Source organism: Bos indicus x Bos taurus, chromosome 18 (assembly GCF_003369695.1).
Source record: "Bos indicus x Bos taurus breed Angus x Brahman F1 hybrid chromosome 18, Bos_hybrid_MaternalHap_v2.0, whole genome shotgun sequence".
NCBI lineage: Eukaryota > Metazoa > Chordata > Mammalia > Artiodactyla > Bovidae > Bos > Bos indicus x Bos taurus.
Genome location: NC_040093.1, coordinates 36,281,581 through 36,303,226, shown reverse-complemented (window position 1 = coordinate 36,303,226; position 21,646 = coordinate 36,281,581). Strand labels below are relative to the sequence as shown.

The following is a 21,646-nucleotide window of genomic DNA, read 5'->3' as shown; positions in this document are numbered from 1 at the left end:
CCAAGAATGAACCAAGAAGAAATAGAAATTATGAACAACCCAATTACAAGCACTGAGTTGAAGCTGTGATCAAAAATCTCCCAAAAAACAAAAGCCCAGGACCAGATGGCTTCACAGGAGAATTCTATCAAACATTTCAAAGAGCTAATGCCTATCCTTCTAAAACTCTTTCTAAAAATTTCAGAGGAAAGAACACTTCCAAACTCTTTCTATAAGGCCACCATCACCCTGATACCAAAACCAGACAAAGAAAAAGAAAAAAAAAATCAGACGCAAAAAAAGAAAACTACAGGCCAATATCACTGATGAACATAGATGCAAAAATCCTCCACAAAGTTTTAGCAAACAGAATTCAACAGCACATCAAAAAGCTCATACACCATGATCAAGTTGGATTTATTCCAGGGATATAAGGATTCTTCAATATATGCAAATCAATCAATGTGATACACCATATTAACAAATTGAAAGATAAAAACCATATGATCACCTGAAGAGATGCAGAAAAAGCCTTTGACAAAAGTTAGCACCTACTTATGATTGGAGAAGGAAATTGCAATCTACTCCAGTACTATTGCCTGGAAAATCCCATGGACAGAGGAGGCTGCTAGGCTACAGTCCATGGGGTCGCAAAGAGTCAGACATGACTGAGCAACTTCACTTTCACTTTCACTTATGATTAAAACTCTTCAAAAAATTGTCATAGAAGGAACCAATCTCAACATAGTAAAGGCCATATACGATAAGCCTACAGCAAACATTATTCTCAACGGTGAAAAACTGAAAGCATTCCCCCTTAGATCAGAAACAAGACAAGGGTGTCCACTTTCACCACAATTATTCAACATTTCTGGAAGTCCTAGCTATAGCAATAAGAGAAGAAAAAGAAATAAAAGGAATCCAGATCAGAAAAGGAGGATAAAAGCTCTCACTGTTTGCAGATTACATGATACTGTACCTCCTGCTGCTGCTGCTGCTAAGTCGCTTCAGTTGTGTCTGACTCTGTGTGACCCCATAGACGGCAGCCCACCAGGCTCCCCTGTCCCTGGGATTCTCCAGGCAAGAACACTGGAGTGGGTTGCCATTTCCTTCTCCAATGCAGGAAAGTGAAAAGTGAAAGTGAAGTCGCTCAGTCGTGTTCGACTCTTCGAGACCCCATGGACTGCAGCCTACCAGGCTCCTCCATCCATAGGATTTTCCAAGCAAGAGTACTGGAGTAGGGTGCCATTGCCTTCTCCGGATACTGTACCTAGAAAACCCTAAAGATGTATCAGAAAATTACTAGAGCTAATCAGTGAATTTACCAGTTACAGGATACAAAATCAATACACAGAAATCACTGGCATTTCTATATACTAACACTGAAAAATCAGAAACAGCAATTAAGGAATCAATCCCATTCACCATTACAACAAAAATAATTAAATAGCTAGGAATAAACTTATCTAAGGAGACAAAAGAACTGTACAGAAAAAATTATAAGACTCCAATAAAAGAAATAAAAGACATAAATAAAATGACATAAACAGATGGAGAGATATCGCACATTCCTGGGTAGGAAGAATCGATATTGTAACAATAACTATACTATCAAATGTAATCTACAGATTCAGTGCAATCCGTATCAAATTACCAATAGCATTTTTCACAAAACTAGAACAAAAAAATTCACAGTTCATATGGAAACACAAAAGACCCCGAATAGCCAAAGCAGTCTAGAGAAAGAAGAATAGAGTTGGAGAAATCAAGCTTCCTGACTTCAGGTTATATTACAAAGCCACAGTCATCAAGACAGTATGGTACTGGCACAAAAACAGAAATACCAACCAATGGAACAAGATAGAGAGCCCAGAAATAAACCCACGCACCTATGGGTATCTTATTTTTGACGAAGAAGGCAAGAATATACAACGGGGCAAAGACAGCCTCTTCAATAAACGGTGCTGGGAGAACTGGACAGCTCCATGTAAAAGAATGAAATTAGAATATTTCTTAACACCATACACAAAGATAAACTCAAAATGGATTAAAGACCTAAATGTAAGGCCAGAAACTATAAAACTCTTAGAAGAAAACACAGGCAGAACACTCAATGACATAAATGAAAGCAAGATCCTCTATGACATACTTGCTAGAGTAACGGAAATAAAAACAAAAGTAAACAAGTGGGACCTGATTAAAAAAAAAAAAAAACTTTTGCACAGCAAAGGAAACTATAAGCAAGGTGAAAAGACAACCCTCAGAATGGGAGAAAAAAATAGCAAATGAACAACTGTCAAAGGATTAATTTCCAAAATATATAAGCAGCTCATACAATTCAATACCAGAAAAACAAACAACTTAGTCAAAAAGTGGCAAAAAGACCTAAACAGACATTTCTCCAAGGAAGACATTCACATGGCTAACAAACACATGAAAAGATGCTCAACATTGCTCATTGTTAGAGAAAAGCAAATCAAAACTACAATGAGCTATCACCTTACAGTGGTCAGAATGGCCCTCATCAAGAAGTCTACAAACAATAAATGCTGGAGAGGGTGTGGAGAAAAGGGAACACTTTTGCACTGTTAGTGGGAATGTAAATTGATACAGCCACTATGGAAGATGGTATGGAGATTCTTTTAAAAACTAGGAATAAAACCACCATATGACCCAGCAATCCCACTCATAGGCATATACCCTGAGGAAACAAAGATTGAGAGAGACACACGTATCTCATTGTTCATTGCACCACTGTTTACAATAGCTAGAACATGGAAGCAACCTAGATATCCATCAACAGATGAATGGACAAAGAAGTTGTGGTATATATACACAATGGAATATTACTCAGCCATAAAAAGGAACATGTTTGAGTTAGTTCTAATGAGGTGGATGAACCTAGAACCTATTATACAGAGTGAAGTGAGTCAAAAAGAGAAAGATAGACACCGTATTCTAACACATATATACAGAATTTAGAAAAATGTTACTGAAGAATTTACTTACAGGGCAGCAATGGAGAAATAAACATAGAGAATAGACTTACAGACATGGGGAGAGGGGAGGAGAGGGTGAGATGTATGGAAAGAGGAACATGGAAACTTACATTACCATATGTAAAATAGATAGCCAACGGGAATTTGCTGTATGGCTCAGGAAACTCAAACAGGGGCTCTGTATCAACCTAGAGGGGTGGGATGGGGAGGGAAATGGGAGGGAGGTTCAAAAGGGAGCGGATATATGTATACCTATGGCTGATTCATGTTGCGGTTTGACAGAAAACAGCAAAATTCTGTAAAGAAATTATCCTTCAATAAAATATAAATAAATTACAAAAAAAAAAAAAGAATTCTGGCGAGGATCCTATGTTATCACCCTGTTCTGATTGCCCACATATTTTGGCTTCCTAGATGGCTCGGTGGTAGAGAATCCACCTGCCAAGCAGGCAATGTGGGTTCAACCCCTAGGTCAGGAAGATCCCCTGAAAAAGGAAATGGTAAGCCAATCCACTATTGTTGCCTGAAGAATCCCATCAGAGGGGTCTGGGTAGATGGCAGTCCATGGAGTCACAAAGGGACAGACACGCCTTAGCGACTAAACAACAGCAACAACATATATCTCTTTTAGGATTTATCATATACAACACTGCACGCTCAATGGCTAGCATATGACTTTAATATTAGAGTGTAGATGTTGACTAGGTATCATTTAATGTGAATTACAAAGAGATTCTCATTCATCAATGTATATCCTAGCATTGTTGGACAGCTTGAGTTTATCTGAATGTTTCTTCTCAAAGGTCTGCACAGTAAAATTCTTTAGCCAGTCCTCAAGGCAGTGGAAATGATAATTTATGTAATCCTGATATTTTTTAAAAAGAGATCTTGTATGTTTGCACTTTATCACTTTGGCCCAGAAGTTATAACAATGACTCAATGCCATAAAGGCATTCCATGAAGAGACTGTGTATTATCCTTGATTTTTATAAAAGAGAACCATTCGTTATATGGATTATTTTTTCCAAGGAGTACTTTTTGCCTTAGCTCATTTTTACAGGTTCCACTGAGACAAATGCTATTTGTATCCAATAAAGAAAGATGGTCTGAGTCTCAACAAAAGGTCAATGAATTAACTTGGTTTATTTTGCAACTGGTCATTTTTCTTAGTCTTGATTGCCTGGAGCAATGTGCACGCTGTCCTGCAACTTTACCCTGATTTCTTCAGATAATTAAGCATTTACTATTCACTTGCCTTGCATTTTATTTAGATGTTCCATCTTCAGTCACTTAGGATGGTCTGCAACTGTTTTCTCATTGCTATCCTCAAATTAGTAGCTTTTTAAATAAATGCCACATTTCTCCCTGTCTGTGCTCAAAATGTTACAAGCAAACATATGGTATAGGGGGTGGCAGGGAGAGGAAAACAAAAAAAAAAGAGAGAGAGAGAAAACATTTATAGAATACAAAATAAGCTATTTTCAGCCTTTTGAAGCTATTCACAAAAATGACACTTCATTTTACAATTACTACTGCCTCACATCTTATCTGACATCAAATTGTTTCCTGTGTCCATGTATAAAGGAGACCTGGGCCCGATTCCAAGTTCTATGGGTCCATTTCTATACCAACAGCAGCCCAGGGAATGAGACACAATGCATGGAAGTCAGGTGGGGTTACAGGAGAATGTGAAAAACTGGATCTTGCAATCAGAGAGACTCACCTGAAGCCTTGCTTCAAACACCTTGTGCAATAAATGTATTAATATCAGTTCTGATCCTCTGTTCTCTGATCAGTAACACGGAGATGACATTTAGTACCTACCTCAAAATATTGTGTGGCATAAATTAAATTAAATTTGATAATGCATGCAAACCCAATTAGCACACTGCCAAGAACACAATACATGTTCAATAAATGAGGTGGTGGTTTATAGTCTTGTTTTTATTTCTTCCTATTGTTTATAATTTGACAGAGAGTTTGATGTAAGGATAGGGAAGACATTTTACCTTACTTTCTCTGAAATACAGTTCTGTCAACTGCAAATTGGAGACAGAAATTCTTCCTTCTTCACTATGGTTTAGAAACACAATAATATTTTCCCTTTTATTACTATTGTTATTTTTATTACTATCACAGTGATCTCCAGAATATGAAGATATATTTAATAACCATCCTTTCTTCTGCAATGGCTGCAATGGTTCCCTGAACCTTTCCATCTCAACATCTAATCTAGAACTGAATCTGAGCAAGAGTTTATAAGTCTCAAGGTTCGTTTTTGCAAGGACCAGAATAGCACTGCATTGGCTAGACACTTAAGATATAGCATGAGACTTTGAAATGACGTGAATTTGAGTCTTCAGTGAATCTCAGTAAAAACAACAAAAATCACACGTGAGGTTACAGTGGTGTTCTTCCTACCACAAAAATAGACAGAAGGAAGACAGGCTGGAAATTAAACTGGATTGCCTTCTTGGTGTTTCCTCATCTTCTCTGTAAGTTGTGGCAAGCTTTTCCCTTTCTCTTTATTAATTCATTCCTTCCTTCTCTTCTTTCTCCCCACCTTACCCTCTTCATGCCTTTCTGTCTCAACTACTTACTGAATAATTTCAGGTGCCAAACTCTCTGCTAGGCATAGGGATGCAAAATGAACAAATTAGACAAGCCCCATTCTTTCATGAGCTGTACATTCTAGCATGAAAACTGACTTAGAAACATAAGCAAGTCAATTACAAGATAATTACTGATTAGGAGACGCTCACAGAAGAGAATAAACAGAATAAATAGCAAATCTTTCTGAATCCTAAGCTGATACCTAAAACAAGAGGAGAAGCTCTTCCTGAGACAGAGCAATTAATGTGCTCTGGTGACAGGAAGTAAGTCCATAAAGTTGTAATGTAACAAGCAAGCAGGAAAACAGAACTTACTATGTTCCAAAGTCCGGAGTTCTGTCCTTAGCATTCTTGTGAGAGTAAAGCAAGACACATACATGTATTCTTGTCTCCTATCCTTGGGTTTTGTCAGTGGAACCACCGACTGAAACCGCCTACCCTGGCCAAGTAGGCCAGTGGTCACCACAGTGACCACTTGTGGCAATTCAGAACTAACAAGCTACTGCCAACTGGAAAAATTCAGAAAAAGTCAAAAGGAAAGAGGAGACTCCATTCCTTATATCTTACCACCTCTCAGAATCCTTCTCACTGTAATCCATCTTGGCTGAGTGATGTGTGCAGCACCAAGAAGGATCTTGAGCCACAGTGATTGGCCAGAGACAACCTGGAACCTAACCCAATTACCATAAATCCCGAGACTTCGAGCCACATGGCAGAGCAGTTCTCCTGAGTTCCCTTACCCTCCTGTTTCTGCCCAGGCACCCCTTCCCAATAAAGTCTCTTGCCTTGTCAGCACAGGCGTCTCCTCAGAAAATTCATTTCTGAGTGTCAGACAAGAGCCCACCCTCAGGCCCTGGAAGGGGGGTCCCCCTTCCTGCAACAGTTTTATTTTCCTTATTGAAAATATTCTAACATCAAGGACTTGCTGACAGTGGTCAGTGGGCAGTCTTCTTTACACAGATCATTCCCCAAAATGATTCTCCAGATTCCAGTTTTTGCTGGAAGTTGTGTCGCTAAGTCATGTGCAACTTTTCGCGACTCCATGAACTACAGCATGCCAGACTTCCCTGTCCTTCACTATCTCCTGGAGTTTTCTCAACCTCATGTCCATTGATTCGATGATGCCATCCAACCATCTCATCCTCTGTCACCCCCCTTTTCCTTCTGCCCTCAGTCTTTCCCAGCATCAGGGTCTTTTCCAGTGAATCAGCTCTTCCCATCAGTTGGTCCAAGTATTGGGGCTTCAGCTTCAGCATCAGTCCTTACAATGAATAGTCAGGGTTGATTTCCATTAGGATTGATTGGTTTGATCACTTTGCTGCCAAGGGACTCCCAAGAGTCTTCTCCAGCACCACAGTCTGAAAGTATCAATTTGGCACTCAGCCTTCTTTATGGCCCAACTCTCACATCCATACATGATTACTTGAGGCATATGTAGGACTGGTTTTAAGTTTCAAGCGGGTATCTTACTCTTCCCAGGTATATCTCAGCCAACAGCTGCACAAGGCAGGTGATAATAAAGCCTGGTCATTTGTGTACACTATGAGACTCCTTTTAAGAGAAATCTTTGTTCCAGGGATGTCTATGGGTTTGGCCAAGATGCTGGTGAATCTACATTGCCTTAGCGTATATCCTCTTCTAACTTGTATGGGTTTAAGGTCAGAATTACAGTGTGATGGACTTCCCTGCCTAATTCTGTTTCATGTCTAACCTGGATTGCATGTTTTTTACCCTCCGCAAATTCATATGGTGAACTGTAATCCCCTCTGTGATGGTATTTGGAGGTGGCAGATTTGAGAGGTAGATCATGAGGGTGAATCTTTCACAAATAGTATTAACATTCATATAAAAAGAAGCCAGAGACCTAGCTTCTTCTCTTTCCAAGGGAACAGGAGAGACAGCCTCTGCAACCCAGAAGAGGGCAGTCCCTAGAACCTGACGGTACCCACCCTGATCTCAAACTTCCAGCCTCCAGGCCTCTGAGAAATAAATGTCTGTTTCTTATAAGTTGCCCAGTTTATCGTATTTTGTTACAGCAGTGGAACTAAGACAGTACTTCTTCTATCTTTCACAGTCTTTAAGCCCCAAGAAGTCACTTGTCCTCCTAACTCCAAGTCAGAGTCTCTTTCTCAGATGAGGCAAATGATGCAAATCTTCTCATCACCAGAAAGGGTATTTTCTTTCCTTTTGCTTAGAAAATAAAAATTCAAATGTTCTATGTTCTTTGTACCTTTTTCTAACATAAAATATTTTAAAATATTCTTAATGTACTTCTGCCTTATACCCTCCTCTACTATGTCCACATGCATTCACACCAGTCTCAATTTTTCTTTTAGAAAGATGACCAAAGGTCTCAGAGATAGACAAATTTAGATCCTTTAGAAACAACTAACCCTCTGCTTTCATTCGAACAAACTCAAGTATAATTAAGCAAACATTTACACAATAATGCTTACTTTTCATTTAACATGTTGATGTTTCAATATGTGATTTACTATTTGATAAGCTATTTGATAAACTATATCAACTTGCTAATTGATAAGCTATTAAACATCTGTTGCTGACTCTATTATTAAATTTAGCCTCTACTTCCTTCTGCTCTCTGCTTGAGTTAAAAACCTTAACTTCATTCAACCAGTATTTATTAAGTAACTTCTATGTACATGCTTCAAGTATCATTTCTCTCCACTGCATTCCCACAATAGTACCAGAATACACTTTCTAAAATATGAATCAGATAACTTTGTATCTGTCAAATTGGACATGATAAGGCTAAAATGAATATGGGTTGAGATAAACACTCATTATGCTGAGTGAAAATGTACATATTAAATGTTGCTGACAACATTTAATTAAGCAAATAGCAATATATGTCAAATGAGATTTAAAGTTGCCCAAATTCTCTGACTTAGTACTAGGCTTTTATTCTCTGTACTTCATGGTAAGTTATTCCTAAAGATATAAATTATTTAAATGGCATCATCATGCTTCCTTGTATTTATGTTGAAAAAAAAATCTGTCTGCCAAAATGGATTGTGAGATATTGTAGGCTGAATATAGCCTTTGTGAATTTGTCTCCTTATATCTAACTTGGTTCCTGGCACGTAGTGAATGCTGATTTGGACATTTGTTGGATAAATATCTATTGCTGGCCCAAAGGTAAAAACTTACAGTTATAAAATGAATAAGTCCTGGGGATATAATGTTCTGTGTGGTGCTGCTAGGGGTTAAGAACCTGCCTGCTGATGCAGGAGACTTAAGAGACTCAGGTTCAATCCCTGGGTCAGAAAGATCCCCTGGAGAAGGGCATAGAAACCCACTCCAGTATTCTTGTCTGGAGAATCCCATGGAAAGAGGAGGCTGAAGGGTGACAGTCCATAGGGTTGCACAGTCAGACACAACTGAAGTGAGTCAGCACAGCATGGCACATAGTGTCTATAATTACTAGCACTGTGTCATATATTTAGAAGTTGCCAAGATCCTAAAATTTCTCATCAAAAGAAAAAAAAATACAACTGTGTGGTGATGGATGATAACCAGACTTATTATGATAATCACTTCACAGTACATGCTGTGCTACACTCAATCAGGTCTGACTCTTTGAGACCCCATGGACTGTAGCCTGCCAGGCCCCCCTGTCCATGGAGATTCTCCAGGCAAGAATACTGCAGTGGGTTGCCATGCCCTCCTCCAGGGAATCTTCCCAACCCAGGGATCAAACTTAGGTCTCCCATTTTGCAGGTGGATTCTTTACCATCTAAGCCACCAGGGAAGCCCTCTTGGGCTTCAGTATTCTTATACTGAAGTGAGTAGCCTATCCTTTCTCCAGGGGAACTTCCCAACCCAGGAATAGAACCAGGGTCTCCTGCATTGCAGGTGAATTCTTTACCAGCTGAGCTACCATGGAATCCCTATTAAATCTTTATGCTATACATCTGAAACTAATATAACACTATGTGTCGATTGTTTCTCAATATCTTCTCAATATACTTTCTCAATAATTGTTTCTCAATATATTACACTGTAAATGGTGAACCAAAAGATTCAAGTAAACAAACAAATAGCCAAGAAGCGAAGAGGAGATTATTCAATTTCACTTAAGGAGTTAACACTTTTCTGTTTTGCGAACGCCACTATACCATACCTCTTGCCATTGAAAAGAGAAGTTTGAAGATGTCTGTCAGTGGCTTTGAAATTAAAGCCCTGGTTCTGAGTCCCAACCCTGGTCCCATCTCTCACTGTGACTCTGGCCGAGGAGTAGGACATCTCCAGATGTTTCTCTTTTCCCTTAAAATTCAGAGCTGACCACCTTCTCTACTCTTCCCCAGGGTCATCAAGGAGGACAAAGGAGATGACATCTATAGCAGACTTCTTCTTCGCTGAGGAAAACCGTATGTAATTATGCCCCTAATTAATGTATTTTACAAGAGTTATTTCCTGTTTCTGAATCTAAATTCAATTTTAAGCCATGACCTATTTATGTATAGATATACTTTTTCTCACTTTTAAATTCATGAGGATTTTTCTTTGAATTAAAAAAAAAAAGTGAGGAGAGGCTCTAAATTTTTAATTTAATTAATAATTGACTTAATGGTAAGACATGAAAATTCATCTCAATACTGCTGAAAACTCATGAATCAAAGTAACAAATGTATATGTGCCCACATATTGAATTTTTCTATTTGGAAGTCTGCAGACAAAATCACCAGATACAGGAAAAACCTATACCCAAAAGATGGTGCTATTTTAAGTAATTTTAAAATATGCTATAAAAATCATGATTATAAAAAGTCTGACACAGTGTCTTTGCTCTCTTGCTACACTGTTAAAATTAAACAATAAAAGATATATCTTCATTTATAAAAACTGTTATTTTATGAAGTTATCTGCCAAATCATTAAAAATAGATTTTCTAGTTTGTCTGCTTTATTTTTTTAAATAACTTATTTCCTGTTTGCTAAAATCTATATCATTGAACCCAAGATACTGGCTGCATTTAATATTGGCAAAAATGATAATATTTTCATGAGAGTCCTAGTACACAGATATCAGAATCCTGTTTAACAAATGAGGAATCTAGTAACAAATATAATAATATCCATGCATGAAATGATTACCACATGCCATGTACTGTGTGCTGAATATTTATTGGTTCATCTGATCTTCATAAGGCTATGAGGAAGGTTCCACTCCACTTCATAGATGTGCAAGTTAAAACTTAGAAATCTTTATAAATGTTACTTGCCAAGCATTTTGCAGCCAATAAGTAATTGTATTTATTCTTAAATCTGATATCTAAGTCGGCCTGAGGTATAAGCACACTTTTTTCCCAGGGATGAACAACGGTGCCAGGCCATCTGTTAAACAGGTGATATTCTACAAAGGATCTGCAATTCATTTTAATATGTATCAAAATGATTGTCAGGCTTGCCATGTATCTGGCACTGCACAGGAATAACACATTCAAATGTTACTGATAGGCAGTGAAGTTCCTTAACCAGAGCATTTCGTAATCCACATTCCAAGAAAAGTGTATCCCTGAAGCAATGACACAGTAAATAGAATTCAAAATTTAGGCCACAAACCTGTTTCAGGCTCAATGGAAAAATAAGGTTGCCCTTCCAAGATGCTATAAACCAACTTCGCACTGTTTCCATAAACTGGGTCATCAGCATCAGTAGCTGTTACATTAGTGACAGACGTACCTAAAAAAAAAAGGAAAAGAAAAAGAGAAAATAAGAATTAACACATTATTCTTTGCCAAGAGCTGAATTTTGTCAAGGATATTATACAGAAATCCATGTGTGGTAATGAGGAAGAAAAGAAATCTTTTTAAAAATATGGAGATAAACTATCATAACTTCAACAATATACAAGCCTTTTAAAAGACAGAGTACTGCTAAGTTGAAGTACTATATAAAGACAGCTCTTTTAGAATCTGTATTATTTAAGATTCCTTTGTAGTTTTCATTTGAAAGATACCTATCAGATTCGTGGGCTTAGAGAATATGAAAAGGATACATATCAAAGAAATATGAAATGTAAGGTTAATAAGATGATGGATATAAAATGTAACATTTAAGTTCTCCAAAAAGCACAACTGAATGTACTTGGAAAAACTGGCTGCTGGAAAAGCTGCACAGAATATGAAAGGAATATTTTATCCCATCTTATTTATTTCCTCAAAATATAAAATTACATTGGACTACTAATTAATCATAATATTTTGATAACTGGGCCTATGGATAACAGAATCAAAATTTTATTTTTTTCCCCAGATTAACTTTCCATTTTTATTCACTCATTCATTTAGCCATTGAATACATTCAGCTTGCCTGATACAAAGTCAAAATTTACACTCGAGAAGCTTACATTTGGTGGTAGGAGAGGAGAGACAAATTCAGCTGAATGCACTGACACTGAGTTTGGACCCCTCACTTAATCCAGCACAAACCGGATATGGTCAGGGACAGCTTTCTGAGAGGCACTGCATTTGAGTGGAATTATGAAAGGTGAAAAATGCTTACTCCTTGGAAGGAAAGTTATGACCAACCTAGATAGCATATTGAAAAGCAGAGACATTACTTTGCCAAAAAAGGTCCATCTAGTCAAGGCTATGGTTTTTCCCGTGGTCATGTATGGATGTGAGATTTGGACTGTGAAGAAGGCTGAGCGCTGAAGAATTGATGCTTTTGAACTGTGGTGTTGGAGAAGACTCTTGAGAGTCCCTTGAACTGCAAGGAGATCCAACCAGTCCATTCTGAAGGAGATCAGCCCTGGGATTTCTTTGGAAGGAATGATGCTAAAGCTGAAACTCCAGTACTTTGGCCACCTCATGCGAAGAGTTGACTCATTGGAAAAGACCCTGATGCTGGGAGGGATTGGGGGCAGGAGGAGAAGGGGACAACAGAGGATGAGATGGCTGGATGGCATCACCGACTCGATGGATGTGAGTTTGAGTGAACTCCGGGAGTTGGTGATGGACAGGGAGGCCTGGCGTGCTGCGATTCATGGGGTCGCAAAGAGTCGGACACGACTGAGCAACTGAACTGAACTGAACTGAACTGATGAAAGGTGGGTAGAGTTTAACCAGGAAAAGAACAGCAGGGAAGGAATTTTAAGAAAAGTAAAAACAAAGTAGTCTGCGAGACTGTTAAATTCTTGGAATTACTGAAAGTGGGGAGAAACTGGAGAAGTCTGGTGTGCTAACAAGAAGCATGTTTTATGAGGGCAGGGTCCATGTCTTCCTCACTAAGTGTCGGACGTGTAATGATTATTGAACATACATTTGCTAACTGAATGGATGGACAAATGAATAAATCATCTATGATTTCATAACGAATGGTAGGTATTACAAATGAGCTTCCTAGAAATAGATTCTAAGATGAAGATTTCTTGAATTTTTACTGAGGAGTCCCTTTGATCAGTATATTAATACATATACACAGAATCTAGAAAAATGATACTGATGAACCTATTTGCAGGGCAGGAATAGAGACCCTGACACAGAGAACAGGCTTGTGGACATAGATGTAGAAGGAGAGGGTGGGACGAATTGAGAGGATAGCATTGACACATATATACACTCTAATGTGTAAAGCTGGAGAAGGAAATGGCAACCCACTCCACTATTCTTGCCATGAATCTCACGGATAGAGAGGCCTCGTGGGCTACAGTCCAGGGAGTCGCAAAGAGTCTGACACAGCTTAGCGACTACCAACAAATGTGTAAAGTAGATAGCTAGTGGGAAGCTGCTGTATAACACAGGGAGCTCAACCTGGTGCTCTGTGATAACCTAGAGAGGTGGGGTGGGGTGGGGTGGGCGGGAGGTTCTAGAGGGAGGGGACGTAAGAATACTCATGGGCTTCCCAGGTGGCTCAATGGTAAAGAAAACTGCTTGTCAATCCAGGAGCCACGGGTTTGATCCTTGGGTTGGAGAGATCCCCTGGAGGAGGGCATGGCAGCCCAATCCAGTATTCTTGCCTTGAGAATCCCATAGACAGAGGAGCCTGATCATGGGGTCTCAAAGAGTCAGACACAACTGAGCAACTGAGCGTGCATGCATGGCTGATTCATATTGTTCATGGCAGAAACCAACATAACACTGTAAAGCAATTATCCTCTGATTAAAAAAAAAAAAAGTATCTGTAGGAAAGCGAAAAGGACAAGACTGGGAAGAAGGAGCACTTGGGCAGTGATGCAGTTACAACAAAGACCTCAGTGGACTTCTCTTTAGAGTTGGGATGGTCAATGAGGAAATCCATCCAAGACTTTATACTCCAGCACTGACCAGTTATTGGCTGTGGGAACCTGCCTCAGAATGGAGGCTTGGCCCTGGTCCAGGCGGCTGTCTTCAGCTGAGGGATAATCAGCCCTGAACTGTCGACAGTCAACACGCCCTGCAGCTGAGGGAAGAGTGTTTTAAACCTGAAGGGAGCTGTGGGTGGATCTGAGCAGCATTTTTTTTTTTTTTTTTTTTGCTGAAACAAGGTAGAGCTTCTGCAAGATCTTGCCAATCAAAATCTTTTTTGAAGTGTGTTGAATTATGGTCACTACATAGGAAAATGTAATGTTTGTTGAGCAGTTGATCATCCTGTAAAACTGGAATTTTTACTCGGCATGATGATTCAGAGGTTCTACAAAAATCTACAGCTAGAGATAAAAAATGCTTTGAATGTGTTGTGTAATACATTTCACCAGACACTGGGAACAGTATCAAAAAAATAAATAAATAAAGACTCACTTTCACAAGTAGCTCATCAACTAGCTGGTGAAATGAGCACATGCAAGCAAAATATTTGCAGTTATTTGAATATTGTGTGGGATGGAGAAGAATTGGAGGAAAGACATTCCAGGTGAGAGGAGGATAGTCAGATAGACATGACTAGGTTTCTGTTAGAAAGAGAGATGTCTGGAAAAGGTAGTCATTAAAACTAAAGTTGGAGATGCAAACAGAACAAAATATAAGGGCACATAAATGTCAAGATGGGAAAAGTTGGCTTCAACCTGTAGAAAAGAGAGGAGATCCATCATTTGCAATCAACCCTATGTAGGAGGCTCCTCCGTTAGTACTTCCAGACTCAACTGGAGGCAGAGATATAGAATGTTAGGAGATGAGACAAGTTATGAGGTTTACAGGTATAGTCCAATTAAGAGATGATAAAACATTGACACTGGGTAATGACAATAAATACAAGTCTCAGTGCTGATTTTCTTGTTTTGGTCCTTGCACTAATTTTACCTAAAATGTTCAGCTGAAGGTAAGCTGATGATGCTTTTGAACTGTGGTGCTGGAGAAGACTCTTGAGAGTCCCTTGGACTGCAAGAAGATCAAATCAGTCAGTCCTAAAGCAACTCAACCTTGAATATTCACTGAAAGGACTGGTGCTGAAGTGGAAGATACACTATTTGGCCACCTGATGCAAACACCCAACTCATTGGAAAAGACCCTGATGCTGGGAAAGATTGAGGGTAGGAGGAGAAAAGGGCAACGGAGGATGAGATGGTTGGATGGCATCACTGACTCAATGGACATGAGTTTGAGCAAACTCCAAGAGATGGTGAAGGACAGGGAAGCCTGGTATGCTTCAATTCACGGGGTTGAAAAGAATCAGACATGAGTTAGCAACTGAACAACAACAAAGCTAAGTAAGGGGTATACATGAACTATTTTTGAAGCTTTTCTCTAAGATTAAAATTAATTCAGGAGAGTTTTTTTTTTTTTTTTTTAATGAATCACAAGAAAAAGATGCAAGATTTACTAAAAGAACTGAGTTCAGAGACTAATCTGAAAGGGTGAACTCTTTCTTCCCTGCAGAAGGCCATGAGATAACTTTTGTTTTTGTTTTGCTGGGTTGTGTTTTTACTTAGATTTTGTTTCTAGGAGAAATTATTTCCCCCATTATGAAATCATAACACATTAACAGAAAAATAAAGTCAAGCTCTGTACTCTGTGTTGGGCTGTTAGTGAGTGTGTGCATTTCATACTAGTTTCTGTTTAGGCTGGAAAAAGAGAAGAGATAAAATGAAAAAAAATCTGTTATCAACAGAGTTACCTTCTAGTGGGGGTACTCTAAAATTAAGAAATGCCTTCATAAAGAGAATAAATAAATCTAGATAGTGTCTGAACAATGACAAACTCTGTGTATATTTGTGGGGTGAGTGTATTTGGGCAGAGTAGCATGGAGTTCAGGCTCCCCCGGTGGCTCAGCAGTAAAGAATCTGCCTGCAATGCAGCAGACCCAGGTTTGATCCCTGGGTCGATAAAATCCCTTGAAGGAGGGCATATCAACCCACTCCAGTACTCCTGCCTGGAGAATCCCATGGACAGAGGAGCCTGACTGGCTACAGTCCACGGGGTTGCAAAGAGTCAGACACGACTGAATGGCTAGGCAGCAGCAGCGTGGGGTTAAGTTTCACAGATGGAATATTTATATGTGAAATGTTCTGATGTAAGTACCTTTTCTCTTCGGACCAATCATTTAACGTGTCTTCGCTCCAGATTTCAAGTCTACAACAAATGTTAAAATTACTGCGAGGCTCCAATGAAATAATATAGACAGGGGCTAGAACAGAAATTACCATATGCTAAGTCTGTGAGTACCAACTCTGCTTATGTGTTAGTATCCAGCTTTGAAAAATATTTGGATCCCTAGGGTTGCTTTCAAATCTGTGGGATGACAATATAGGGATGAAGGTGAAGCAGTTTTTAAAGTCGTCTCAGCAATTCTAATGTAAAGCCATACTTCAGATAAACTCTAATGGAAACCAGGCTTTTTGAAATTTAACTTCACTCTTCTCCATCAGATCAGATCAGATCAGATCAGTCGCTCAGTCGTGTCCGACTCTTTGCGACCCCATGAATCACAGCACGCCAGGCCTCCCTGTCCATCACCAACTCCCGGAGTTCACTCAGACTCACGTCCATTGAGTCGGTGATGCCATCCAGCCATCTCATCCTCTGTCGGCCCCTTCTCCTTCTGCCCCCAGTCCCTCCCAGCATCAGGGTCTTTTCCAATGAGTCAACTCTTTGCATGAGGTGGCCAAAGTACTGGAGTTTCAGCTTTAGCATCATTCCTTCCAAAGAAATCCCAGGGCTGATCTCCTTCAGAATGGACTGGTTGGATCTTCTTGTAGTCCAAGGGACTCTCAAGAGTCTTCTCTAACACTACAGTTCAAAAGCATCAATTCTTTGGCGCTCAGCCTTCTTCACAGTCAGAAACATTAATTTTCTATCCTGATTACTGTGAAGAACTTTTGCTCAGATTTGTTTATAAAATGAAGTAACTTTTAAATCACTCTGCTGAATGAACAGTCATGGAGATTGCTCAGTTGCTCAGTCATTTCTGACTCTTTGCAACCCCATGGACTCCAGCCTGCCAGGTTCCTGAGTTCCATCATTTACCTGCTCTGCTCTGTGATTCATTGCTTTCATATACAAAAGCAATAATCTGGGGACTTCCCTGGCAGTCCAGTGGCTAAGACTTCTCCTTGCAATGCAGGGGACGAGAATTTGATCTCTGGTCTGGGAACTAAGATTCCACATAACTTGGAGCAACTAAGCCCATGTGCCCCAACTACTAAGCCCAGGACCCACGACCGAAAACTCCATGTGATGCAACCAAAGATCCTACATGATGCAATGAAGATGCTATGCGCCACAACTAAGACCCAATACAGCCTAATTAATTAATCAATTAAAAAAAAAAAACAATTTTTTTATTCTTCAAACCTCAAAGTTTTGTGCAAAAAACAAATGAGATAATAGTAAGGGAGTAGTGGCTGGAAAGACAACTTTAGAGTCAAACTGTCTTGAACCAGAACACTTGTTTTATATTCCATGCTCAACTTGTATTAGTTGTGTGTCCTTGCCCAAGTAACAAAACTTTCCTAAGCTTGAGTTCTTTAATCTGCAAAAAAAAGGAAGTTAATAGAAATTGTTATATCCTAGGCTTATTGAGATAATTAAATATAATAATGTATGTAAAGAGTATGTGTTCATGCATGCTAAGTTGCTTCAGTCATGTCCAACTCTTTGTGATCATATGGACTGTAGCCCGCCAGGCTCCTCTGTCCATGGGGTTCTCCAGGTAAGAATACTGGAGCGGGTTGCCATGCCCTCCTCCAGGGAATCTTCCCCACCCAGGGAGTGAACCTGCATCTCTATGTCTCCTGCATTGGCAGATGGGTTCTTGACCACTAGCGTCACTTGGGAAGCTCACGTAAAGAGGATAAAAGAGTTAAATACATAATATTTCTGAGAGCTTATTGTCACTATAATTATAGGCACATTATGTGTTTGAATATGAGATATTGAATAATAAACTAGCCTTTTCCCATTTTAAGTGGTGGTGGATATTGTAATTGTAACTAGGTGTAGTTTTGCTTAGTCATTTTAATACTAGCTTTCTTTCACCGGAGAGGGTGTGGAGAAAAGGGATCCTTCCTACACTGTTGATGGGAATGTAAGTTGGTGCAGCTACTGTGGAAGATAGTATGGATATCCCTCAGAAAACTAAAAACAGAAGTATCATATGATCTATCAATCCCACTCCTGGCACATATCCAAACAGAAGTATAATTCAAAAAGATAATTGCACCCCTATGTTCATAGCAACACTATTTCCAACAGCCAAGACATGGTGACAACCTAAATTTCCAACAACAAATGAATGGATAAAGAAGATGCGGTACATATATACAGTGGAATACTACTCAGCCCTAAAAATCGATAATGCCATCTGCTGCAACATGAATGCAACAGAGATTATCACACTAAGTAAAATAAGTGTGAAAGTGTGAAAGACAAATACCATGATATCATTTATATGTGGAATCTAAAATATGACAGAAATGAACCTACCTATGAAACAGAAAAAAAAACATATAGACTGGTGGTTGCCAAAGGGGTGGGGGTGGAAGAGGGATGAACCGGGAGCTTGGGATTAGCAGATGCGAACTGGTATATATAGAACAGGTAGACAACAAGGTCCTGCTGTATAGCACAGGGAAATATATTCAATATCCTGTGAAAAAATCATAATGGAAAAGAAAAAAAAGTAGCTTATTTTCTTAAATTTGGAAGAGGAAACACAAAAAGACATTCTCAAATGCAACAAGTTAAAAAACACACAATCTCAGGTTCACCCATCCAATCAATTTCATATCAGTTTCCTCTGTGGCATAAAATTGCTCAAAAATACAATGTGTTTTGATGTAGCAGGCACAAGGCCAGGCACTGGGCACATCCTTAGTACAAGTGTCTTAGAGTTACTTGAGTGAATCGCTCCCATATTTGAATGTCACATCTCCCAGTCCATACAAATCCCACACGCTTGCCGAGAAGAACCACTGGGCTAAGGACTGTAACAAAGCTAAGACAAGCTTTAATCCACATCCTCCCTCAAGATCTTTCTGCCTGATGTCTGGCTTCTTGGGAAATCTGCATCCTTTAGCTTCAGACACCTGGAAATGAAAAGGCAGCACTCCTTTCCGTCAAGGATGATATTTCTCCTAATAGTGATTCAAGACTGTTGACGCACCTGTACGCTGGAATAGATGTGCATGGAGGTTTTGTGGATGCATTTGTCAAGTGATTACCCAGAGGGGGGGAAATGGATGCTTTGAGGTTAATCTTGCAGCAGAAAAGATTTCTAGTCAAGCTGCGGTGTAGGCTCCTCCACGGAAATGCATGCAGAATGCAGACCATGGAGGCAAATTGAAAAGTGTAAACCTTGCAGGATAATGTTTCTTCAAAGCGGCAAGTGTTGGTGTGTGATAAATAGGACCCTGAGTGATACCCAGGAAATACAACAACAGGATTCTCTGTTTGTGTTTTCATTTGGAACTGTTTCTGTCCCTTGGTTGACGGTACAAGAGCCTCATTTAGCTAGTGACTATAAATTTGACACCGTGCCATTTCTCCAAGAAAGCCCCTATTATAATCCAACTTGATTCAGATCCTAATTATAATAATATAGCTGTTGTATTTCCAGCTGTTTTTCAACAAACATGATCCCTGTCATCACAATTCATCCTGCCAGTGTCAAGTCAAGTGTGAACGGCATCAATCCCAAGGTGAAGTCCGCTTTTAATAAATCCATATTTTTTCTGCATTTAGCTTCTTGGTTAAAGTGCAATTGGCTTGGATTTCAATTAACACGGTGCTCCCAGAATCCTTTGCCTCTGGCCATACCTGAAAGTTCCCTCCCATTAGCAACAAAACCCACACATCTCCCGCCTATAATGACAGCACACACTACAAAGAAAATTAACCATTAAAAATTTTACACTGTCAGGGTAGAGGTTCCAGCTTGCTGACAAACTAAGATGAAAGGCCTTCGGGAAAATAAGATGTTGAGGTTTTGGGTAGTGAGGCTCTGTTAGCGAGGCTCTACTTTTTTATGAGCAAGTCAGCACACCAATTCTGCACATTATTCAGAAAGAAAAATGCTGGTGCTGACACCCTGAGCGGAAAAACAAAGGTTTGGTGCAGCGTGAAAATGTGCACACTGGAAAAGCTAAAACCCTTATGATGAGAAGAACACAGACCCCATTTGCAAAGACTTATTTGCAATACATTTTCAGAGAATAAGCATTTCAATAGCAGGTGAAAAATAAAATAGCTGAACCTTCCACACTAGCTGAAACTCAGAAAGGTGTGCATAACTGGCCCTCCCAGGAACATCTCCCAAATCTGACTTGCCCTTTCAGCTATCCTGGGCCAAGTTCAGTATGGACAACCCCCAGACAGGGTAACTGGCATTACCATCTGAAAATACATTCTTTAAACAGTCACACATTCCAAAGCTCATAGGCCTAACAGGTAACAGCAACCTATGCAATGCCTTCATTATTTTAATAAAATTGAACTCTCAACCCATTCCCCCTCACCTTCCTTATTAATTCCCCCAAGCAGTAGGCAACACAAGAGGTAATGGGGCACAGGTGTTAATGACAACCCTTTTGGGTTGCTGTTGCACCACAGAGCAATAATTTCATGATACCCATGTAACTTGTTGATGTTTAAATTATTGCTTACTAGAAGCTGAAGCATCTGGCCCTAGAGGTTTTAAATGTGTCATGCGAAATCCTTTTTATTTTTTTTAGTCTTATCAAACCTGGGATTCCTGTGCATGCACTTTTAGAGGTGTTTTTTTTGTTTGTTTTTTTTCCTTCCTGTTTGTTTGTTGGGTCTGAGCAGAGACCTTGTATACTTAAGAACAAAATCAGAGAAATAAATGCAGACAGCCAATATTCTTTTTTCCTCACATCTCTATAACTGATATCATAGGCTTCAACATTCATTTCTCCTAAAGGGACTCAAGCAAACTCCCCAAGTGGGGAAGATGACCTAAACCTTACTGATATTTTTTTTTCCCCGTTTTGCTATTTAATTATAGAAGACACACGCCAAATATCCAAACTTTTAGGGGATCTTTGGAGGAGGAAAAGGATTAAACATGGATCAGTAAAAATTGCAGCTTATTTATTTTAACCTTGTATATGGAGAATTCCTCCCCATCTAAGTTCTGAGGGAAATAGTGAATTGTACCATCTGACTGTTCATTCACCTATAAGCAGGAAGGTTTCCACTTCCTTCTAGGAATCTGTGCTATGACCTACTGTTGGTTAACTAGGAAAGTTACATCAGGGCACTAACAGACGATCTAACCTTCCCTTTGGATGGTGATCGATCTCGCAACTGAGCAAAAGGATGAGGCGGTGTCTGCTTGCCATGTCACTGCAGAAACCTCCCTTTGAAGACACACAGCCCATACTGCAATCTCAAACAGTCACTTCCCATGCTGTCTTCTTCCACAGAGGCCTAACCATTGCTTGCTGGGTGTTTTCCTCCCATGCCAACTCAGCCTGTAGTGCAGAGTCACTGCCAAACTCTACAGGCTCCAAATTGAATTTATTATGGGAACAGGGACAGACTCAAAACTGCAGTCAGGCGGATGGACAGCACCGAAATGTATCCTGTCATTTCTCTGGCTCTGTTTTGGAACATAAACTCGGGAAATAAAATGCAGTTTCCAGATTATATTCTGGAGC

At 39.5% G+C, this 21,646-nt stretch overlaps 1 protein-coding gene across 1 annotated transcript in view; it reads right to left on the bottom strand.

The window, feature by feature from the left end:
• CDH8 (cadherin 8) overlaps positions 1 to 21,646 on the bottom strand; it is a 409,672-nt gene that overhangs the window by 204,540 nt on the left and 183,486 nt on the right. The window contains exon 4 of the mRNA XM_027516392.1: positions 11,176 to 11,295. Within this exon, the coding sequence (XP_027372193.1) occupies positions 11,176 to 11,295 (120 nt within the window). The remainder of the gene's footprint in view (positions 1 to 11,175; positions 11,296 to 21,646) is intronic.